At 35.6% G+C, this 22,875-nt stretch overlaps 1 protein-coding gene across 6 annotated transcripts in view; it reads left to right on the top strand.

Moving 5' to 3' along the window:
- LOC116849707 (alpha-catulin) overlaps positions 1-22,875 on the top strand; it is a 134,944-nt gene that overhangs the window by 48,161 nt on the left and 63,908 nt on the right. For 5 of the 6 annotated variants that reach the window (XR_004379192.1, XM_032827116.1, XM_032827114.1 and 2 more), the window contains exon 2: positions 16,570-16,759. Coding sequence is in view for 5 of the 6 variants with exons in the window: in XM_032827116.1 (XP_032683007.1) it covers positions 16,570-16,759 (190 nt within the window). In the remaining variant the exon portion in view is untranslated. Of the gene's footprint in view, positions 1-15,153; positions 15,301-16,569; positions 16,760-22,875 lie in introns of those variants that run through there. The other variant, XM_032827118.1, reaches the window with a different exon arrangement.

The raw sequence follows: 22,875 nt of genomic DNA, 5'->3' as shown, positions 1-22,875 counted from the left end.
TATATATATATATATATATATATATATATATATATATATATAGTCCCATAACTCATGGAAGACTCGCGGTATACAAATAGATTAAGTCAAACTGAACAAAAAATTCGTTTATCATTTTACAAACAACAATGCAAAATTTTAAGTTATTAATAAAAAAAAATTCGTAAATGATCATACGATAGATGAGCTGTGATGGCGACGTTTGCCGCTGTATGCTTTTATACTAGGCCGAACTGAACAAAAGTCCTCTATCATTTTCCAAATGACCACGTAGATATTTAGTTATATAGCGGTAATACTAATTAAAGGAGATTAGTGCATTATTACACACAACTGGACACCAATCTTCTTTAAGCCGTATGTCTTGTGTTTCACTCACGTATGTCTTATTCACGAATCTTTTTTTATTAATAACTTAAAATTTTATATGGTTGTTTGCAAAATGGTAAAGGAATTTCTTGTTCAGTTTGACCTAATCTATTTGTACACCGCGGCTTCTTTGTGAGTTATCGAACATTCTATATATATAAGGATAGAACTGGGGAACAGCCCGTAATTTAACCCTGGATTACTATCTCATTTTCAACGCTAGTTACTAATATCTGTCTTTTCAGCGGGTATGTCAGTTTCAATTATTTGCTCTCAGAATCTTTCTGTTGAGCAATAAGCAATTAATAAAAAGAAATACAATAGATAACACTATATTTAATAAAGAAATGTAAAATGTGAAGTGAATATTTAGTTATTTTATACATATATAAGTATATGTACAATAACCAAAACGTTATTTTCTTTATTCTCTTCTGCGTCGCTTAGTTCAGTAAAAATCCTCGCGTAATCCTTTAATACAATTTCGTCTTCTATTTTTGTAAACACAAATAAGTATTAATTAAAAGAATCTGCTTCAACTTTGGTTAGTAAAGATATAAGAATAAAGTGTCAAATAATAAAGGATGAAATAGTAAAGAATATTAACTAAAATTATTAATACATAATAAAAAAATATAGCAAAAATAAAACGCCTATATCTTTCTATAATTTATTTTTATGTTAAGAAATATAAAGTCTTTGATTTATTTTAATTGAAAAATCTAATTGTAAAATAATGAGCATTTCGCAAAAAAGGGGCTTACAAAGGAAATATTCAATAAATGCATGCATGAATTTTCATTCCTGTACATTTGTATGAACGCGTTTTCCAAAAAATAATAAGTAAACTGAAATTTAATAGAACAAATAACGAAAAATAGCAAAGAACTTTACATGAGATACTAGTATTCGTTATTTTGACGGGTATACCTGAGTTTTAACTCCCTCGAGGATTGGATGGGGTACAAGGCTCTTATTGCATCGTATCTAGGTAGCTACTAAACTGAGGAAAGCACTTGTAAAAGTCCGCAAAGGCAGCGCAATTCTAACGGAGTGCAAGGAATAATTCTTAAAACATACTCGTCAGAAAGGCGGACAGTAATAGTCTAGAATTAAAAAAGCTGACTATATATTTCTATATATTATAATTATGAAAGTACTAATTATTACTTGGTTATTCTCTGCGTCTTCTTTCTTTCTTTCCTTCACTCTTTCTATGCAACTTTCCTTCTTTGAATTTTTTATTTACATTTAGATTACAACTCCAATTATTTAGGAAATCGGAATAAATATCATTAAATCTCTTAGAAAATTTATACGGGATGTCCCAGACTCTTCGCCGCAATTTTTTTGGGAATGTAGAACAGATTGAGGTGAACATAAAAGTCCTGTACTGTTTTGTGATATTCGTAATAATAGTCGAAATATTATTAAAATAATTGTGTGCTATAATGCACAAATTTTTTTAATTAATATCTAAAAATCTGTGGTCATTTGTAAAATGGTAGAAGACTTTTTTGTTTAGTTTGATTTAATACTAAATAAGTATATAACGACAAACGGCGCTACTACAGTTTATCTACTATATCACGCATGATCATTCATCAATCTCCTTTAATTAATATCTCGAGATTTATTGCGAATATCGCAGAACAGGACTTTTATATCCACCTCAATCCGTTCTATGTTCCCACAAAAATTTGGGGAGGAGAGTCTGCAACACTCTGTATAGTTGAGATTACAATAGGATTTCCGATATATCGGAATCGATATATTACGATGCACCTACATGTTTGGAACAAGTTTGGATAATCTGATCAGAATCTACGCGATATTTGGAAATTTGAGAACTGTTTATACGGGAAATCTCCCGAGCTTTCGTACGGGTGATTAAACAGAACGGAAAAGCTCGAACACACGCCGCACACACGCGACGGAAATCTCATATAATATTTGGCACAGCCGCGAATATCATTAATCGAAGAACCAGCCGGAATTCAATTCTCAAGTTGCCCATCTCAATTGCCCCCTCTGCCCTCGCGATACATCGATTCCCCGCAATGGACACTTCGATAACGGATATTTTTGTTTTGTTTTCTCTACTCTCTTTTTTCTATCTTCGCGTGGCTGGCACGTGTTAACGGATCGAATCTCAATTTCTCGCGGTCAGTCAAACTTCGACCGACCGACCGACCGTCCGTGCAGGCCGTGACATATAAATGCCGCGCAGCGTTACTCTTGAAATGGAAATAGCGCGTCTATACAATGGGCCGATGGGCTACAACTGAATTCTCCAAATTAACCCGGCTCTTTGTTCTCACTCTTCCGCTCTCAGCCCCGCTGCACCCCCGCAGCCGTCCCGGCTCGTTCGTCGCAGCCGATGTTGTACGCGCATACATACGTGGATCAATTAGAGAGCTCGTCCTAACCCGCGGCGCGAGACAGAGCAAATTGGCCCGATAATTCGTTTCTATAGCCTCTACCAACAACTTTTGTTCGGTGACAATAAAATTTCGACCACGTGTCCAATGAAATCACCTGCCTGTCTATCTGCCTGCCTGCCTGTCTGTCTGTCTTGCTTGCCCGCATGTCTCCCGGAACATTTGTTCCTTTACCTTTGAGTCCTTTCTGCGCGTTCTCACTTCTTCTCTCTCCTCGGCTCGTCGAAGAAGAACGTTTTCATTTTCGCTCTTCAATCGACTGCGCCTGGGCATCCTCATCCAATCGACGTAATCTCCCTTTTCTATCGCAACGGGAAATTGGGTTGAACTGATCGCGACCGGTCGAATATCGCGCGCCACCGGTGAGCCTTTCGCCGTCATTTTGTTTCGCGCCCGTCCCGGAAGCGTAATCGAGGGACTGTTCCGCGGGGGTGGAAGAAAATGTGCCACGCCATGCCATCCATTTCGCCGGCGGAACCGGCGTTCTCGCGAAATTCCTAACGGAGCGCGCAAGGATGGCAGTCAAACTAGCAAACTGGCACGTTTCCGTTTTGAAAATCTGCCTGAACGCGCGCAGATCGCGCGATACCGTGATGCAATCACGTCGCTATTTGCAGCCAATTTCGACAGATCGAATATGACATAGTTTTTACACAGAGAAAAATTCCATTCTGTTGCTAATAAAAGCGATTACTCAGTTTACTTATAAAACCGAATTTCTGGCAAACCAAGATTTCTGAATAATCAGAATTTACAATTGTTTCAAGTTAACCAGAAATCTTGTTATCTAGTTAACTTAAGAGGTAATATTATAGACTCCTCTTTATATTTTATACAATAACTTTGTTAATAATCAATATTTTATATTACAAATGGACACATATCAACTTTTTTTTAATGCCACGTGTATTTAACTTAAAATTATGTCAATTTTCTCTCTAACTATAGAATATGTGAGCTTAGCAACCATACCAGTTTTTCCCCTGCATATTTTTTTAGTACATGTGCAAAGTCTTGAATATTTAAGGACATCAGCGCAATACAAACACGAACTCAAACTCTATATCTAACGATTATGACCTAACACAGAAAAACAAGAGATAGAAGTCAGATAATATTAGGTTAAGATATAAAGTAATAATAGATTAATAAATAAAGATTGGACTCCTATATAATATTGTAATGTTCTTTGATCGAAACCTAATAATGTAAGAATAAAGAACAATAAAAATCAGTTGCGGGTCTATAATATACGTGTATTTACAATATATTATATACGCGCAGGTGCAAATTAGTTTATAAAAAAATTTTTACTATGTAATGTGACCACTCAGCCGAAATTTATATTTTATTTTATTATTTTATCGAATTAGATACGATTATTTTGACAAATTTGCGACTTTTTCAATGCAATTCAGAATGCAGCCGATGTTCAATGTGAGAACTTACTTTTTGAGGAATATTTATCAGCCCTGATGATGCAAACTGCAACGTTTGCGAAACGTCGGCATATCGCTGATTCAAGACACGGCTCCATTCCGGAAGCTATACCTAGACATCTTCTATTGGACGTCGATAACATTCCGGATTGCGTCGAAAAAAAGTATTCAAACCATATGGAAATCGACTGTACAGCGCGAGATTCGTGAGCAGCCGAGTGTTCTCTTGAAAAAAACAAGATGATTCTGAAAAATTGACACAATGATTGATAATACGCGGAGCGGGAGAGATTGGAGCGAGGAAAGAATCCGCGATGTGGTTAAATGAAAAAGTGAAAAAATCATATCCCATACGGTAACGAGGCGAAGAGAGGAAATGGCGAAATGAAAGAAGGCAACGGGCGACGAAAACGGAACGCGAACGCATCTCATGCATTTTTTATAAACGTGCGCGAACTCTGCAACTTTCTCGCTCTGTAATGAGCAATCGCATATATGTTCTTCTCTCTTTCTTTCTCTACCTTTAGATTTTTTCTCGTGAAAACGAGGAAAAGGAAGGAAAGAAGGAGGAAGAGTAGCCTGCGAGCAGGCGAGAAATGGGTGAAGGGAAAATAACAGAGAGCCTCGACCAATTCGAGCATTTCACCCGCACTAAGAAGGACTTAAGTCCTCTAATTAACACGAACGCCGAATGCTTTTCTCTTCTTTTCGAGGAGGGCTTCGAGCACCAGCAGCTCGGAAAATCGAGGCGAATTCATAAAATTATGCCCGAGTCTTAAAATCAGCCGAGTCTACTACGTCGAGAGTCTCATTCGCACTCACGACTCGGATACTTTAATTAAATTTATCAACGGAAAGCTCCCCTCTCTGCTTTCTCGTCCCCGTTCTATAATATTATTCTTTTAATAAATTTAAATTATACATATTCGCGGGAATAAAGAAGCGATGGTTCCTAAATATAGCGTGATTTAAAAAAAACGCGTTTCCGTTTATTAGCATTTTCCCAGTTGAATATTTAAAACTTTCCATATAGAAAATTTCTTAGGATCTAATTAAAATCTAGTTTGGTCCTTCAAAATAATTATGGGTTCTAATTAAAAATGTAATGTTTCGAAAATGCGATTCTAAGTGAAAACCCAAATTTTTCTCAATCTTCTTGACCTTCATTTTACATTAGAATTGTAAAATATAGGTTGACTTCCTAAACAATTTGATTGTTCAGTAAATTATTCAAAGTGTTTGATAAATACTTTATTATTTTTATTTTTATTTTATTGAAGATATATACAATAGTTAGTACAAAAATAAGACTCCTTTTTTGATATCGTAAAAGCATACCGACGTTACCGACTAAAAATATGCAAGTTCCCACAGTATTTCTATTTCGATTTTAAACAGGAAACCCATGTTTAAGACAAAAATATTCGTAATTAATATAATAGGAGAACTAATTTTGGAACAAATCTGTGTATTTAATTGGAAGCTATACTACATCCGAAAAAACTTGAGAAATATTTATGCATGAGGCGAGAGAAGTTAAAAGCGTAATATTTCAAAGATATTATTATAAATGGGAAACTCAAAGTTCTTTCAGTATTCTTTCTAAATTTCACTTTACGATAGAATTAAACAAGATACATGTTGATATCTTTTAAGTAATATCATTATTCAGTAAAATATTTAATTTAAAAATAATTTATTTTTATTCTATTGAATGCAATAGTTGGTATAAAAATGGGATTCTCTGTTTAATACTATAAAAACATTCCGACTTTACTGACTGAAAAATGTACGAATTTCCATATTATTTCTCTTTTGATCCTAAATAGAGAACTCATGCTTGAGATAAGAACAGGATTTTCAGTAAGTTATCATAATAGTATCATAACGGTATAATCAATTTTAGACAAATTTGGAACAAATTTGAGTATATTAATCGGAAGCTACGCTATATTTAGGAAGTTTCTATGCGAGAACCTGCTGATTTATAGTGGCACGGGCAGTCGCCGATGCTAAATGAAGTCGATATCTCGAGTCACAGCGGGCGGCAGTCATCGCTCTCGCCATTGTGGCGGCGCGTACGACACTCGCGCTCGCGAGAAAGGGGCTCTGTGTGTTTCCCGTATCTACTTCGCGAACGGAAAATAAAACAACGTGAAGTTGCGATCGAATGAAACACGCTCACTTCGCTAATGTCAAGCGGCCAATGTGTCAATATAGCGAAATCACAGATATCGAGGCTTTCTGCGGGCCTGAAATATTACCACTCGCTCGTAGTAACGTATCAATGCATTTGTAAAAAAACACTCGTAAATCTCGCTCGCTTTGAGGAAAAAATCGATGCGCGATATGAGACGTTAAAAGTTAAAAGAGAGATATATTTGTGACCTATGATATTAAACGTGGAAGTGCACATCGCGCAGTTGTCTGCATCGACAGGCGAAATGTACACATTTGTGCAACGTGCATTTATATCAAACGCGTTTTACAAGTTCGTGTATCTTCGAAAAATTCTGCGTAACCGTGTAAATTGAGAAAAATCGCCAAGCACGAACAATGCACTATTTTCTCTGACGATATTGTAAATACAAACGTGCACTCAACCGTTATTCAAATCAGAAGTGCCGCGTCGAACACAATGCGCTAGCGGCGCGTGAATGATTATGCTATGTTGCTGCGCTAACAAACACGTGGAAATGATTTAACGCTAAGCACGCTTATCGGATAATCGCTATGATGTCCGTAAAAGCGCCACATCGAAACAATATACGAATATTTCGGTATTATGAGCCGCTTCGGATGAGTTCGGAGTGTAGAAAAAAAATTATTCGGGAGATTATATTATTATAGATTATTATGGATTATTATGGATTATTATGGATTATTATGGATATATTACGTGGATATTATTTTCGATGCATTAAAGCGCGATGAAAAATGTAACTTGGAAAATAGAGATCATTTCCGACGTTTAACAAGCATTCAGGAAAAAAATATACTGTATTCAAGCAAATAATATTTGTTTCAAGTATATCATAATTTATATATTTTTATTACTTTATAGCATACTACTTTACTATTTCACGGCATATTATTTTACTATTTCATCTCATTTTATAATTTTATGAATATTTTATAATTTTATGAATATTTTATATATATCCGCATAATTTACATGTATCCGCAAATCTGTATCACATATATTTATCGCAAGCACCAAGTTTATTCAAAATGCATTCTGAAGTGCATTTAGTATTTTGACAAAGAATATTAAATGAAACGAAAGTTTCATTTTCTTACTACATAGAGTTGAACCAACTTTTCCTACGATACAGTTTTATAATATTCTTGTAAAAGCAGAATTTTTTAGTAACAATTACTATAGAATTTTTAAACCGAGAAGTAGTTCGACACACATTCCGCAATAATTGACTATCTTTTTATTTCATAGATGTTATTTGTAAAAATATCTGTAAAATAAAAAAATATTTATTTCATGGTACTAATACACATTTATTTAAATCTATTTTTGTTTAAATAGAATAAACAATCACTTTTATGAAAAGCTTTAAGAAAGAAAGCTTTAAGAAGAAAGGTTTTAAGGAAATGTATATTTTTTATTTAAAAATTATTTTATGTCAATATAAGTAAATATATTATTATAATACTCAACGAATATTTTTTATTTCTTTAATATTTTTTTCTCTTAGTATGCATTTTAAGAACTAAAATATGCTACTAAAAAATTTACCATATTTCTCTGAAATATCATATTTCTTCTGAAATTTACTTTATGTTTTTATTATATAATTATATATTATATAATTTTATTTATGTTTTTTAACAAGATTTTACTGACAATCTCTATTTCTTCGTTACTAGAAACAACAAAATTGAAAAGAATTTACGTGAAGAAAAAAAAGGAATATTATAATATTCTCTTCGTGAGGAGAACAAATCCTTCTTTTGAGCACATCGTAATGAATTCTTTTCACATTTGTGATGATTAAGGAAGACAGGCTAGATTTTGTATTTTAAAACTTAGAAGTTACAACTTCTCAGACAACTAATTGTCGTGACTGACTGTATAAACATAATAGAGGCAATCTTCTTCTTTGTAATAATGCTCGTCACGACTCTTAATATATTAATCATATATTTTGTTTTGTAATAACCAAAGTACAACATGCAGTAAAATACCCATCTTGCTTTAGTATCGGGTTCAGTTGTCCAGTAGCGCAGAGTAAAGAAGACCACGTATAAAATATGCATCCTAATTAGTAATTCCAGAGTCTCCACAAGAGACCTCCAGAATCCTTCTGCCGGCCTTTAATTATGGGTCAACTTTACCTCATCCGCTCATATGCTTTATTTTAATCATTTTATGAATGAAAATTACCATTTGTTGCAATTTTCGAGAAACAGTATATCACTTGCAAGAAATTTCACTCTAGCTAGTAGCACATCACTTAATTTTATTCAATTACGAGAATATTAATATAAAATATTTAAAAAGTTAAAAAATATTAATAGAAACTTTCGACAGACTCAAAAATTTACTTTGCTATTAATCAGTAATAAATCAGTAATAAGTTTTTTCTATTTCTTAATTTAATATTATTCCGATTTTAATAATTTTAATGAAACCGGGGAAGAATATTTATGTTTAAAAGGACCATATTTTCGCGATTTTGTACCCACTTGTTTCTTTCAAGATAAATAGTACTAAAAAAGCACATGAGCAACATATCCCTATATTATCTCGCGGTCTCTCTGTATTTTTTTTCTATATCTTAAGAGTATCAAAAAAGTAAGCTTTGTCGAAAATAACTATTACTTTAAAGGAGGGCAGCAGTTAAACTGCTTAATCACTATTTTTAGCAGTAGAATGATATTTTTCTGTGTATATTGTTAATAATAAACAGAGAAGCGTGCGCGAATATAGTAGTACGCTCCGCGTAATGCATCAGGATCGGTTGTTCATCATTGAATTTTCGATGAACTCGATGGCACGCGATTACGCGTTAACAACGTTCGGATTATGCGAAGCAGGATAAGTTATTTCGGCATGTCACGACGTCACGTGTGTCACGGTATCGTGTATTAGAGCGATAAATTTACAAACCAGTCCTCATCCTCCTCCTCCCTCTCTTTATGGAGACGCAGGTCACGAGACAGAGTTGGCGCTCTACAACGTCACTGCGGACGGAGATGCGCCAGGGAATGCCTCGATGATACCGCGACGCGGCATCAGAATTGATTGATGATATCTCGCAAACTAAATATTCCCCGGCGATATCGAAAATTCCGCGAATAGCTGTGAGCCGGGGAGGGATGAATTTCGCGCGTGAAAGCGATTAACCGGTGGCCGCCAATGGTACTCGATCGATATTCGCCGCCGCGTACATCGTCCCCATCATTGTTAATTTCGACCAAGCGGAAGTACGGGCACGAACGAGAGACTGCGGAAGAATAAAAATAAAAATACGCGGCCGCGCGGCCCGTAGCATAACAATTTGATCTTTAACGAGGAACGAAATACCATCGTCGCGTAGGCGAATGCATAAATTCATGGACCCTGAAGAATTTTCATGCGAGGCGACCGATTTTCCACGAGCGGGTCGCTATTTCAATTATTCGCTGGTTAGTCGCGCGCGCACGAGAGAGAGAGAGAGAGAGAGAGAAGTAATCGGGAAAACCCGACGGAACTTCATCGTGAAAAATGGAATTCCGGTCGGTTGAAATTATGTAAAGTTACACCAAACTTTACGTGGGCACATCTCACTAAACGGCCGTCGTCTTCGTTGCTACTTCCAACAAAAAGTATCGGGAAGTTTGTCGTTATGATGTAAACACAATATAGTAGAAATGGAATATTGTATATTTCGTGTGTGTGTGTGTGTGTGTGTGTGTGTATATGTCCTAAGTCTTGAGTCGATCTCTTGAGTCGAAATTTTGATTTTACTTTCAGTCTCACTATTCTATTCAACATCTATTTTGATGTTCTGCAGCCTATAATATAATCTACTTTGACACTAAAAAAAATTAAAAAAGGAAATTTCGGACATCATCAGAGTCAAAATAGGAGTAACTTGTATCATTAGAATTAAATGTACTCTGGTAACTTAGTTCCTACTGCATTATAGAATTCAAGATTTAACATAGGGTCAAAATGTCGACTCGGGTGTCCTGTGTGTATTTCATATTAAATCTGCAGAGTCGATATTTCAATAAGCACAAAAATTGGACAAGTCGAAATTCCCCGTGCAGTGACGCAAAACACTTAAAATAACCATTCGCAGCGATACACGCACAGCCGCGTGACGTTTTCACATTCTCCGCATTTCGCTTTTCGCACGACCTACGGGAGTAATAGCGAATCGCGACCAATTATTGCGAACTGCGAAATATATCAACGTCACGAGACGTGCATGTATCACCAGTCGCAAGCCGAAAGTACTGGTGATTTTTAAAAGCTCCATTTCACGTCGGTGTAAATTGCAAAACTCGCACGGGATGGATAGAGACCTACGATAGGATGTCGACTCAAGCAAACCTGCCGCCACCATCACCACTATCGCCGGGAAAAAAATCGGCAGGAAAATAATATCACACGGAAAAATATTATCACGACAACCGAATAGAAACTGATGTGCGGACGTTCGCACCATTTTTTATCCGAGTGCAGCGTGATATTGCGACGCGTTATTAACTTTTTTAATAAATGACCAATAACCGGTATAATTAATATTTATGACTGACGCGCAACGATTAACAAACGGCATTAATTCAATTTAATTATACGCGCTTGACGATATCTTATGTTCTGTTGGATTTCTGTTGTATTAGCTGTTATATTGTTATATATGTTGATTATCGATGTCTCAGATCGCGCTGGGAAGTCAACAGCAATTACGAAGACGCCAAAATGGATGACAAACCTCAAAATTGTCGATGACGTAAAGGCGATCATCGAAACGTCATATCAAATAGGCACTAATTAGACCTTTTCGTATTTCTTATACATATAGATGTTATATAAAAAAAACGTATGCTGCTTTTTTAGCATATTTAGCGCAAAGCAAAATTTGTCATTTTTCTATTATATCACTGAAAAAATTACTCGATAAAAAATTAACAAACGGATAAATTCGATCCAATTCCAATCAATTTTTATATCCAATTCATATCCGCTTAAATTTAATTGTATATTTCTGATTATAATGGCATTTCATCAAATAATCAATCAAAAAATTGTGAACCAATATTTCTCATTAAATATTTCCTGATCGGATACAAAAATTCATTGGTATTTTGATCGGAAATATCCTTTTATTAATTTTTTATCGGATAATTTCTCTCAGTGTATGCTCATAGGATATTTGGATATTAAAGGGAAGATAGGAAATCCTCATTAGATTTTTAAAAATATCATGTCTCGACATTTTGTTCATTTTACTCGCAAATTATTAATCTTCAAAATTAGATAAATAAAAAAAATCCTTTTACTTAGAAATGACTTTGTTGATCCAATCAAGTAAAATACATAAAGAACATTTAAGAGTCTTTACACGAATCTTGCAGTATAATATACACGGATTGTAATGTCATATGATCAAACAGAACACATTGATGTCATGATTCCTTGGAGAATCAAGAGAAATTTACTTTATTCTTATTATTGTTACATAAAACCTTCTGCACCTAATATCTATCCCGAAATTTATCGACAGAAGAATATTAGACAACAAAATGTTTTACACATGTCAAATTTTGTAAGGTGTAAGAGGCTTTTATTCTTATTTCGTCGGTGCATTAGACAACGTCGTGTCCAAACGCAGCTTTATTCCATGAGATCATAAGGCCCCCACGTACGTGCAACCGCATATACGACGAAACCATACATCACAATACGGCTGTGCTTTCATTTGCATAACGATTGGATATACGTGAAACCCCCACGCGCTTCTGGTAAGGTGAATGGAGACATGCATGTGTGTGTGAGTACACACAGAAAAATATTATTCTACTGCTGAGAAGAGCGATTAGTCAGTTTATTGTCCTTCTCTGAAGTAATGGTTATCTTCAATAAAGAATATTTTCCAGATAGTCTTAAAATATATCCATCACTTTGAGAAAAGCTCATTATTGTGTACTTAGAAGAAGGATTTATTCTCTTAACAGGGAGAGAATATTATAGTTTTCTTTCATATAAATTCTTTTTAATTTTAGGAACATAGTAAATTTTGATAGGAACGTAATAAATTTTTTAACAGTACATTTCTGTTTTCAAAATAAAAACTGCGCATATAAAATAAAAGAATAATCTATTACTGCGAAATGTCGCAAGTAATTTATTCCTCGATTACAAAATTTTGTAATAATTTTCATTATGAAATCTTCTCCATATTTACAAGAATTTTATAAAATTTTATCAAAGAAGAAGCTAATTCGACTCTATGTAGTAAGCAAACCGAATTTTTGTTTTAATTTAGTATTCTTGATTGAAATGATAAATTTACTAGGATTCAAAATGTATTTTAAATAAATTTGATGTTTAACGTAACGATGACAGCTATATAGGTGACAGCTATATAGGTGAATTTCGTACGTACAATTTTAATGTATGTAATTTAATAAACTGTAAACTGTATTAATTCTACATATAAAACTCGTATAGTTTTACTTATACAGAGTACCCGATAATTTTCTACAGAACTGCGCTGTACAGGTAGATTAGGCTAAACTCAACAAAAAATTATTCTATTATTTTGCGAATAACCACGTAAAATTTTGAATTATTAATTAAGAAAGGTTGTTGAGTGATCGCGCGCTATGCGATACATAAATTATGATGGCGACGCTTGTCGTGTATTTTTAGATTTGGTCAAACTAAAGAAAGAAGTCCCCTATCATTTTGCAAATACGTAGCAGAGATAGGTGGATTTTTTAGCAATAGTTAAAGGAATATTGACGGACAACCATATATAATCTTTCTTCAGTTTTTTTTAATTAATAACTCAGGAATCCACGTGTTATTTGTGAAATTGTAGAGGACTCTTTTGTTCAGTTTGATCTAATTCACAAGCACATGATAGCAGACGTCGCTGTCATAACTCAAGTGCATCAGATTTCTTTAACTAATAATTCAAGATTTTAACATGGTTTACATTCTGTCAAGAAAGTATCGGGAATTGTTAAATAAAACACACATATTTCATTTATTCATCAAAATTTATTGGGTCGCCTTCAAAGTAGGCTCCATTTGAAACAACGCACGTATGTCATCATTTTTTCCAATCTTCGAAACATTTCTTATAGGCGCTTTCCGGGATGGCCTTCAGTTCATGCGCCGATTTTTGTTTGATGACTTCAATCGACTCAAAACGGGTACCCCGGAGTGGCAATTTCAGTTTTGGGAAGAGGAAGAAGTCACACGGTGCCAAATCTGGTGAATACGGTGGTTGTTCAAGTATATTTGTTGAATTTTTAGCGAGAAAATCAGTCTCAATCGTAGCTCGGTGAGACGGCGCATTATCGTCGTGTAAAATCCAAGAATTATTCACCCACAAATCTGGCCGTTCGAACCAAAATCGAACGAACGGACTCATGGGACATGTTAAGTTCGTGTGCTACCTCTCTTAAACTGGAATGACGGTTTTCGAGTACAATTTCCTTCACTTTTTCGATGTTATCTTCGGTCAAACTTGTCGATGGGCATCCAAAACGAGGCAAGTCTTCGACGACTTCTCGACCCTCCTTGAAGGCTTTGTACCACTCATATGCACGGGTTTTTGATAGTGCTGAATCCCCATAAGCCTTCTGCAACATCTTCAATGCATCAGCACACGAAATTTCGTTCGCAACATAAAATTTGAGACAAATTCTTTGTTCAATATTTTCACTCATTGTAAAAATCGGCACGCACTACTGACATCGACTGACTTAACCAGTGTTGTAAACACACTGATTGACAGATTCCACTCTAACTTGGCATCATAATTAAGGACAGTTGTACCAACCTGGGAAAAAAAATGTTTATACCTTCGACTAGCGCGGGCAGTTTAAATCGACAATTCCCAATACTTTTTTGACAGAATGTAAAATCACGTTAAATAACGCGATGTTTGCAGAATGATAGAGGATTTTTGTGTTTAGTTTGACCTAATCTATCTGTGCACCACGGCTCCATAGCGAATTGTCAGACAGCTTGTATAGTTGTTACTTCCTACTACTATGTCTGCCATGTCTAGAACTATTATGTCTTCTCCTGGGTATAAATTAGTGGATATATAAACTTATGAAATACTTGGAACAAGTAACATTTACTTGAATGCAGCATGTATTTTTCTGTGAGCACCTTCGTCTGTGCCCGTCCGCGCACACGTACGCACATACATACGTACATGTGCACGCTCGCGCGCGCATTCATCTCTCGAAACAATAGACGCCAGTCCGCCCCTTTGCTCCACATCGGTAGTTCGCGTTCCTTCTCCCACCTCCGAACGAGAAGCGACGTCTCCGGTCGTGGGACAGAGACCGCAGAGTCCTGAAAGAGACAACGAGAGATGAGATGAGACGAGACGAGGCGCGCGGGCGCAAATGCATTGTCTAATTGTGTGGAAAATGCAGTGTAGCTGCTACCTTTCGCGGACGCTCCCGGGGGCGCATCAGGCAAACGCAACCCCCGATGCAATTCCGCGCGTAATAACGCTGCGTTAGCACGGCGGTCGTTAGCCGTGCTCGACGACTGTTGAAGCAGGTGCGGAGCAACGCGTTACCCCCGTAGCGTTGTACGGAGCTGCCCGCGGTTATTTTGAAATCGACCCAACAGAGAGGCAAGCAGGAGAGAAACACGACATTAAATTAAAACGTGATACACACAGGCCGAGAGATACGAGAACGCCCTTTACAATGTTCCGACCGTAACATTCCGTTCTCGGGACGAGAGCCTTCTTGAGTTGAAATTTTCTCGACAAACGCGAGATAAATGGATCTTGTCAGAAACTTTAATTCAACTCCTGAATTATCACTGTAACTTAATCTCGAGAGTAAGTAAAAGAGACCGAGTCTAGTTGGCTCCAGGGGTATGTCGGCTATGTGGTTTGTTTATGTATTTATCGTGAGAGAAACAATTGAAATAAGATGTGAAATGTAGAAACAAAATGAAATGTTTCTTTAAGAACACAAATACTTTTCCCCGAATTTCATTAAAATCAGAATAATATTATAGTTAAAAATAGGAAAAATTTGATTTAGGAACAGACAAGTTTATTTTCGAGCGTTCCGAAATTTTTATTAATATTCTAGATCGTAAGTGAATAAACTGAAATGACGAAGTGTTATTAGTTAAAATGAAGTTTTCTGCATATATTTTATACCCTATTTCGTGTAATAAAAGCAATTTTCATTTATAAATGATTGAAATCGGACATATGGATGGATGAGATCACTATTTAAGGACTGACAGAAACTGCTAACCAGGATACACATTTTATATGTGGCTTTCTCTTATCCTGAATTGCTAGCCAACTTGGTCCAAGATGGCCACGTTGCAGGATGGTCTCTCCTAGACGAAGAGAATATTTTATTATCAAAAATTTTCTATTATATAAAAATATTCACACAGAAAGAATAGTATTTTTGGATCGCTTACGACAGCCTAAAATATCTCGTCATCAACGATCATTTAGCTTTGAAGTGCTCCGTATTCAAAGGATTAATAGTAATTTTAGTCCCTAAAATATGAATAATATATGTGAAGTAGAATTCTATTCGTATATACCGCACGGAAAAAAAGGTTTGATTGAATTAACCAAATATCTAGTCGAATATGAACAATCCAGAAATTCCGATTGAAGTAACCCGAATTCTGTTTAAGTTAACAAGATTTTTGGTTGATTTTTGTCTGTTAAATAGCCAAACATGTTTGGTTAGTCAATCAAAAATCTTGTTTACTTAAACAAAGTTCGGGTTATTTCAATCGCAATTTCTGGATCGTTCATATTCGACCAGATATTTAGTTAATTTAACCAAATCTTTTTTTCCGTGCGGTATATACCGTATATATCGTATTATGATTGATCAAAATGTAACGTCCGCAAAATTAAACAAAACGATCGTCTAAGATTGATCTCTTTATTATTAGAAAGATTGTAAGCCGAATAATTGTAATGCACAATTCGTCTTATCGTTTCACTGTTTAACATTCTTCTTTAATTAAAAGATATTTAGATATGCGTGATTTATTTTTAGCATACTCGTCATGTCTTCATCTCGATCAAGCTTTGCGCTCACCAAGATGCAATATGTCTTTGCAGATTTCCACGTTAGTCTCGCACAGAGAACGGCCGCTATGTTCGGACCGGAGTCTACGAGCGGTCGCCAGGGTCGGCCAGGCGGTAAATTTGGCGGTCGAGAGATTCGTGACCGTCGGCGAAACTATCGCGGACGACAACCCGGAGATCAAGCAGGACATGTACGAAGCGTGCAAAGAGGCGAGAGTCGCCGGTAAGAAGCGTATACAATATAGCATAGTGATTAGAATATAGCAAAGCAATGAGAACACCAACTACTTCCGTTACATCACTATTTCCCAAATCATTTTCGCTCGTTACACAAAATCTCTCATATAATATTCATATAATATCCTCACATTCGTGAAAGAATGAATTGCAGATAATATTTTCATAATTTGATCGGGAAAGAATGATATTACCGCGATTTCCATGGACCAATTAAAATGATCATCGATATTGTTAGATCAAAGCGCCTTTTATAACACGTTGTTGTTCAGTGAACAATGCGTAATGCGGGGGGACTCGTTTTCGCGAATTAAGTCAGTGCATTAATTAAAAGTTGGGACAATGCGAACGTATCGAGTTGTGTATTACGAGGCAAAGTCGCATTAAAACTTTAAAGCATTTCGCGCACCAATATTGCATGACAGATATCGTATGACTGTCGTATGTTAAAAAATTATTAGAAGCTGTATTGTCCAGTGAAGGGACAGCTTAGTATTGATTGCGAAATTTTGATTTGATATCACTCGAGATTATCAGAAAAAACAGAGGAAGAGGACGAGGAAATTCAAGCGACGTAGTTTGCAACAATAATGGCATCGCCCAAGAAGATACACGAGAGACGAGTAACTGAATTTTAAATGCAAATCTTTTAACCCCGTTTCTCATCCGTGGAGATGTATAACAATAACATAAAAAGAAACCAGCGGTGTATCGTAACACAATTTCTATCCTGGCTGCAAACTTCATTGCAACGTTGTATCGCACAGCATCTTAATACTTTAATCTATATTGCGTTTCATCTATTGAAAGCCGTATTTTCTCTCGTCCGGAGATTATACCGTTGTCGGGGAGAACAAATTGCATTACGCTCACCGAACTCGACGATTCTCCGTTCCGCGAATAGCATTATCTCTGACAGGTAGATACTCCTCATCAGCGTTTTAAAGAATTGCATTACCGCGGATAAACTCGTAATCGTGCGACAAGGCCATTCACGGACAAGAAACTCTAAAGCGCATTGCTCCATTTTCAAGAGTGTATTCTTGTGCGATTAGAAAAATTAAGCCGGAAATACAAGTACGACTTTCTCCCTCCTTCTCTCACGCCTTTGAACTTGACATAATTTCAGACAGTTACAAACTGACCAGATAGATCACGCACTGAGAACAATTATCCGATAAGAAATTAACAAATAGATATTTCCGATCAAAATACCGACGGATTTTTATATCCGATCAGAATATCCGATTAAATTTAATTGAATGCTTTCGATCATAATGGCATTTCATTTGAACTTGATTATAACTAATAATTAATTGTTCCAGCAAGTCAGCAGTAATGTTCACAGTGATAGAAATTAATGCTTGTAGTGATAGAAAAATTTTTACTTACCAATCTTCAATAACGATGATATACGATAACGATGAATACGACGATAACGATAATAACGTGTTAATAATAATTAGATTGAATAATCTTTTCGTAAAACAGGTAAAAATATTTCTTTATTGCCCGTGGAATAAATACAGCGTAATCTTTTTCTTTGGAGAAACTAATAAATTTCATTCTGTAAACTTAAATTAGCTCAACATGTGAAGTGATTTGCATTGCAATTACCAAGATAATATCTACAAAAAATAGATATATTTTATTGCAGATTGAGACGGTTGCTTGTATACATAATTTCTTTACTGGACAACTCTGTGTGATTAGGAAGAGAGAAGAAATATATCGTGTGAGGTAGATTGAATCGGAAATCGAATCCAGGTGACTGTTCTGCCAATTAAGTTACTTGAATCCACACGTTTCCAAATATATCTTTTTTTCTCTTATTAACGATCTTAAGTGTAAAGAGAGTAATTCGATCTCTCACAATTGATAATATTTAATTATTTATAAAGATCTAGAGTTTGTGAACTATATCTAGATTTGCTAAATTAACTTATTAACTGAATTAACTAAGAAACTGTAGAAGAGATGAGAAAAAATGTATCGGACATGGTAGACTCGAACCTGGAAATTTTCATTTGCCGATCAATCGCTCTATTCCAACTAGGCTACTCAGACTTCACACTTCGATATATCGTTCTTTCTCTATTCTTGAGGGAATGCTTCATACGTGTTGTTCTTATGCTTGAAAACTTTACCCACAAATTTTGTCCTGCGAAAATATCGTCGTATCAATTGTACGGAACTGCAAATGTTTATACGCAAAAAAAATACGTGCAAATACGTGCAAATATATTTACAGTCGTTTGACAATTGAAACTGCAAGAAACGTGTTTACTAACATTAGTTAAATTCTAGTATTCATATATTCCTGAAAACATGCATTAGAAAAAACCAAAAAATTGTTCATTTATTGCTCGCAGAAATCATTTTAAATATTTGTTAGATATATTTTATTCACTAATATCTCTCTCTCTCTCTCTCTCTCTCTCTCTCTCTCTCTCTCTCTCTCTCTCTCTCTTTTACATTTATTTCGTTATTTATATCTATTACATCCATACATTTTGGATTTTTCGTACTCGAAGTTACATAAAGCTTATACTATCACAGATTGATATACACATACTATCATTAGATTGACTTTAACATCAGCTATTATGCTGCAATGATAAAAATATGCAGTCTCATTAAAAGAAAATGTTGATGGCCCAGAAATCTCGAAAAATATAACTTTAAAAAATATGTTTCGCTAATCTTAAAATTTGACTTTTTGAAACAAATGTTTTCTTACGGCATTTTCTCATATCATTAAAAACAAATGAGATAGTTTAAGTGTTCATATCAGGTGAAACGCATAGAAAGCTTTTATTGAACTTTTACCGCATCAATATAACAAAAAATGTATATCATAGTATGATTTAAACTTAATGATTAGTTATACTAATTAATACAATATATTTGAAGTGAAGAAAATAGCAAAAAATGGTCTACAATAGCCTAATTGCGGTTGTTTAACGCGACTACTAAATTAAATAATTCACGAGAGGATCCCATTATTTGAAGCAACTAATAACGCACGCGCTGAATTGTCCTTCGATCTTTTTCGCGACGAATCTACCTCCCTTTTTCAAATTATCCTTTAATTCCCAATTAACATCGTATTAAATTTTCCTTTTCCCATTCTCAAATCAATCAACTATTGATTGACTTATTAATTACCTCTATTTTATATTATGGTTTATTGTGATGTATAACTAAAATATCTTTAAGTTTCCATCACCGATTCTCACGTCGTGCTAATCAGAAAAGTCTGTCTGGGCGTCAACTCTCATGCAAAAAGAAAAGGAAGAAGAGTCACACGTGGAGATTGTGTACATATCTAAGCGAACTAGCGAGGTTTAAAGTGAACACCGAAAAGATACAGATTGCAACTCTCATACGCAACCTTGTGCGGAAAAGTTCTGTGGACACGCGAGCCGGAAGATACGTACTCCTATAAGTGTGTGTGTCTGTGTGTGGGGATAAAGCTCGTAACCTTTAAACGTCATTTTTCGAAGTCTTATCGCCGGTTGGCAGATTATATCTCCGTGCCAGGGTGCACATTGCAGAACGACGAATCCTACTGTGCCGCTGGTAGCAGCAGCGCGATGACCCAGTTTCACTGGTCGAACCTTGAAAGGTTTTTCACCACCCTCAAGAAGAGTCACTGGTACATATCTTTGCCAAATAGCAGGAAAGTAATGGCCAAATAGGGCCACGAATATTTCTTTCTGGCACACCTGTTCGCGCGTCCGTGCACTTCAGCCGAAAATTGCGCTGTGGGAAGAAGAAATGGTCCCGGAACGACAGTCTTCAGTAGGAAAAATATCTCCCGCCGCAGGGAGAACGGGAGATCTTGAATAAAGGTCTCGTACCGAGGCGGGCCGAGCTTGACGTAGCTTGACGCTGACGTGAAACGAAAAGGACGAGACTCTAATTTGAAAGTAAGAAGAGCAAAACCGACGGAGAAGCGACGACTCGCTTACAGCGAGTGTCTCGAGAGTAGGAGAAAAAAAGAAGATAAGAAAATCTCGTATCGCGCCCGACTCTCTTAATACAGAAACCCTATTATTACGCGAGTTATTCCGTCCGCCGTGATCGATTTTACGCTTTAAGGAAAAGCGGCGAAGTGTAAATAATAAATCGAGTTTTCGTCGCGATAACCGAGGTCAAGCATTTCTACATAACCACATACGGCATGATCCGCGAGTCCAGAGGATCGATGAAAAGCTCCCGACGGAAATGAGATTCAATTGCCGCGGCAAGTTAACGAGACGCAGGAAGTGTCGATTCCAAGTGATAAAACGATGTCCGAACTCGAACTAAAGTTTTACTTCCGACCTGAACTTACTAACATCTGTATATTCTGAACTTTCTAACATCTGTACATTCTGAAGGATCAGTGTATGTTTAAGGGCCGATTGTTCTAACTTCTTGGTAAGCTATCTGACAGTTAAATCATATGTCTGTCTCCGTTTTTTTTTCAAATTAAACAAAAACGGACACATTTAACTGTTAGGTAGCTTACCAAAAAATTGGAACAATCGGTCCTAATATATGAACGTAAAAATATCTGAGGCGAATTATATTTCCGCGGAGTTGAGATTTAAGGGAAAAAGGGATTGTTTCTATTCTAATTGTACCTTATTCTTTTGTTTTGAGATATTTTTACTTTTGCAACTTTTCACGTAACAATCAGACATATCGCAGAAAAAAATGTAACACTACTGTAGATATTATTCTTGTTTATAGAATACATAACTTTGAAACGCAGCAATGCCTCGGTTAAAATCACGCCGTGTAACTGCGCACACACGATGTGAAAATATATCTGAGTCTACATATATCATGTGTTATATATGTGTTAATTTTGATCAACCAAGCTGCGACGGATATTTTCCCTTATACCTAAAGTTTCACACCCCGCGCTTATGGTAGTACCTTATGCTCGGTCCAAATATTCCTGCGTCAATGATTCAATTCACATAGAAATTGAAAATCTACTTAACGTCTCTGAATGGCAGAAAATGCATAAAATTCCATTTGTAGATTATAAAGAGGATCTTGAGACAAAGCGGACAAAGTAAAGATATAAATTCCCGGACACGTACCTAATCCTGGACATTTTTATTGTTTTGGTCTTTAAAATATGAATATTTAAATTTTTAATGGGATATATGTATATACTTAATACTTGTATATATATTTTATGCTGAAAGTTTAAATATTTGTATTTAAAGACCAAAACAATAAGAATGTTCAGAGTTAGGTACGTGTCTGGGCATTGGTACTTTTACCTTAGATGAAATAAAATCAAAAGAGCTTAATATAGGTTTCAGAGAATAAAAATAGACGTTAAATGGAATATTGAAACGAGTCGAAATTTTAATCCTACATTCAGTCTTGTTATTTCCTTCAAAACCTATTTTGGTACTCTGAAATCTATATCAGATCTTTTGATTCTATTTAATCTACTTGAAATTTTGATTCTACTTTTAGCCTCAACTTTATTCCATTCAACGTCTATTTTGATTCTAAAGAAAATAAAAAGGGAAATTTCGGATATCATCAGAATCAAAATAAGAGTAAATTGTATCATTAGAATCAAACTTACTTTGCTAACTTAGAGCATTTATAGTCAGATCTTATGTTTAAGACTATCTTAAGTTCATCTTCAGATGGTGTACGGATCATTTCATTTTGGCTACGGAATATTTGAAGGGAAACTTAAGACGATCTTAAATATAAGATCCAAACCTATGAATAGTGGCCTTAGATCCTGCTGCGTTATAGAATTCAAGGATTAATATAAAACTAAAATTTCGAATAGAATCACAAAATTTCGACTCAGAAAGGAGCACCAAACACAATGATCGCGGGAAGTCGTGCAATAGCCTCTACCTACCAATCTAGCAACTTGAACAACTCGATTCGCGTAGTATCGCGTGTAAATCGAGCACCGTAAGCATAACTAACTAGTAGAGTGAACGCTATCGTGTCGGCAGAATTCGCTGCGACATGACACGTGACGAGTTCGTACAAATTCTCGGCGGTTTCCGTATGCGAATTATCGACGTTGCTATACAATTACCGCGAGAATTACAATTCTCTCAA

The sequence above is a fragment of the Odontomachus brunneus genome, unplaced genomic scaffold (genome assembly GCF_010583005.1).
Source record: "Odontomachus brunneus isolate Ranch 3 - 2012 unplaced genomic scaffold, Obru_v1 Obru_scaffold_124, whole genome shotgun sequence".
NCBI lineage: Eukaryota > Metazoa > Arthropoda > Insecta > Hymenoptera > Formicidae > Odontomachus > Odontomachus brunneus.
The sequence above is the reverse complement of the archived record's forward strand: the minus strand, read 5'-3'. Positions and strand labels throughout refer to the sequence as shown.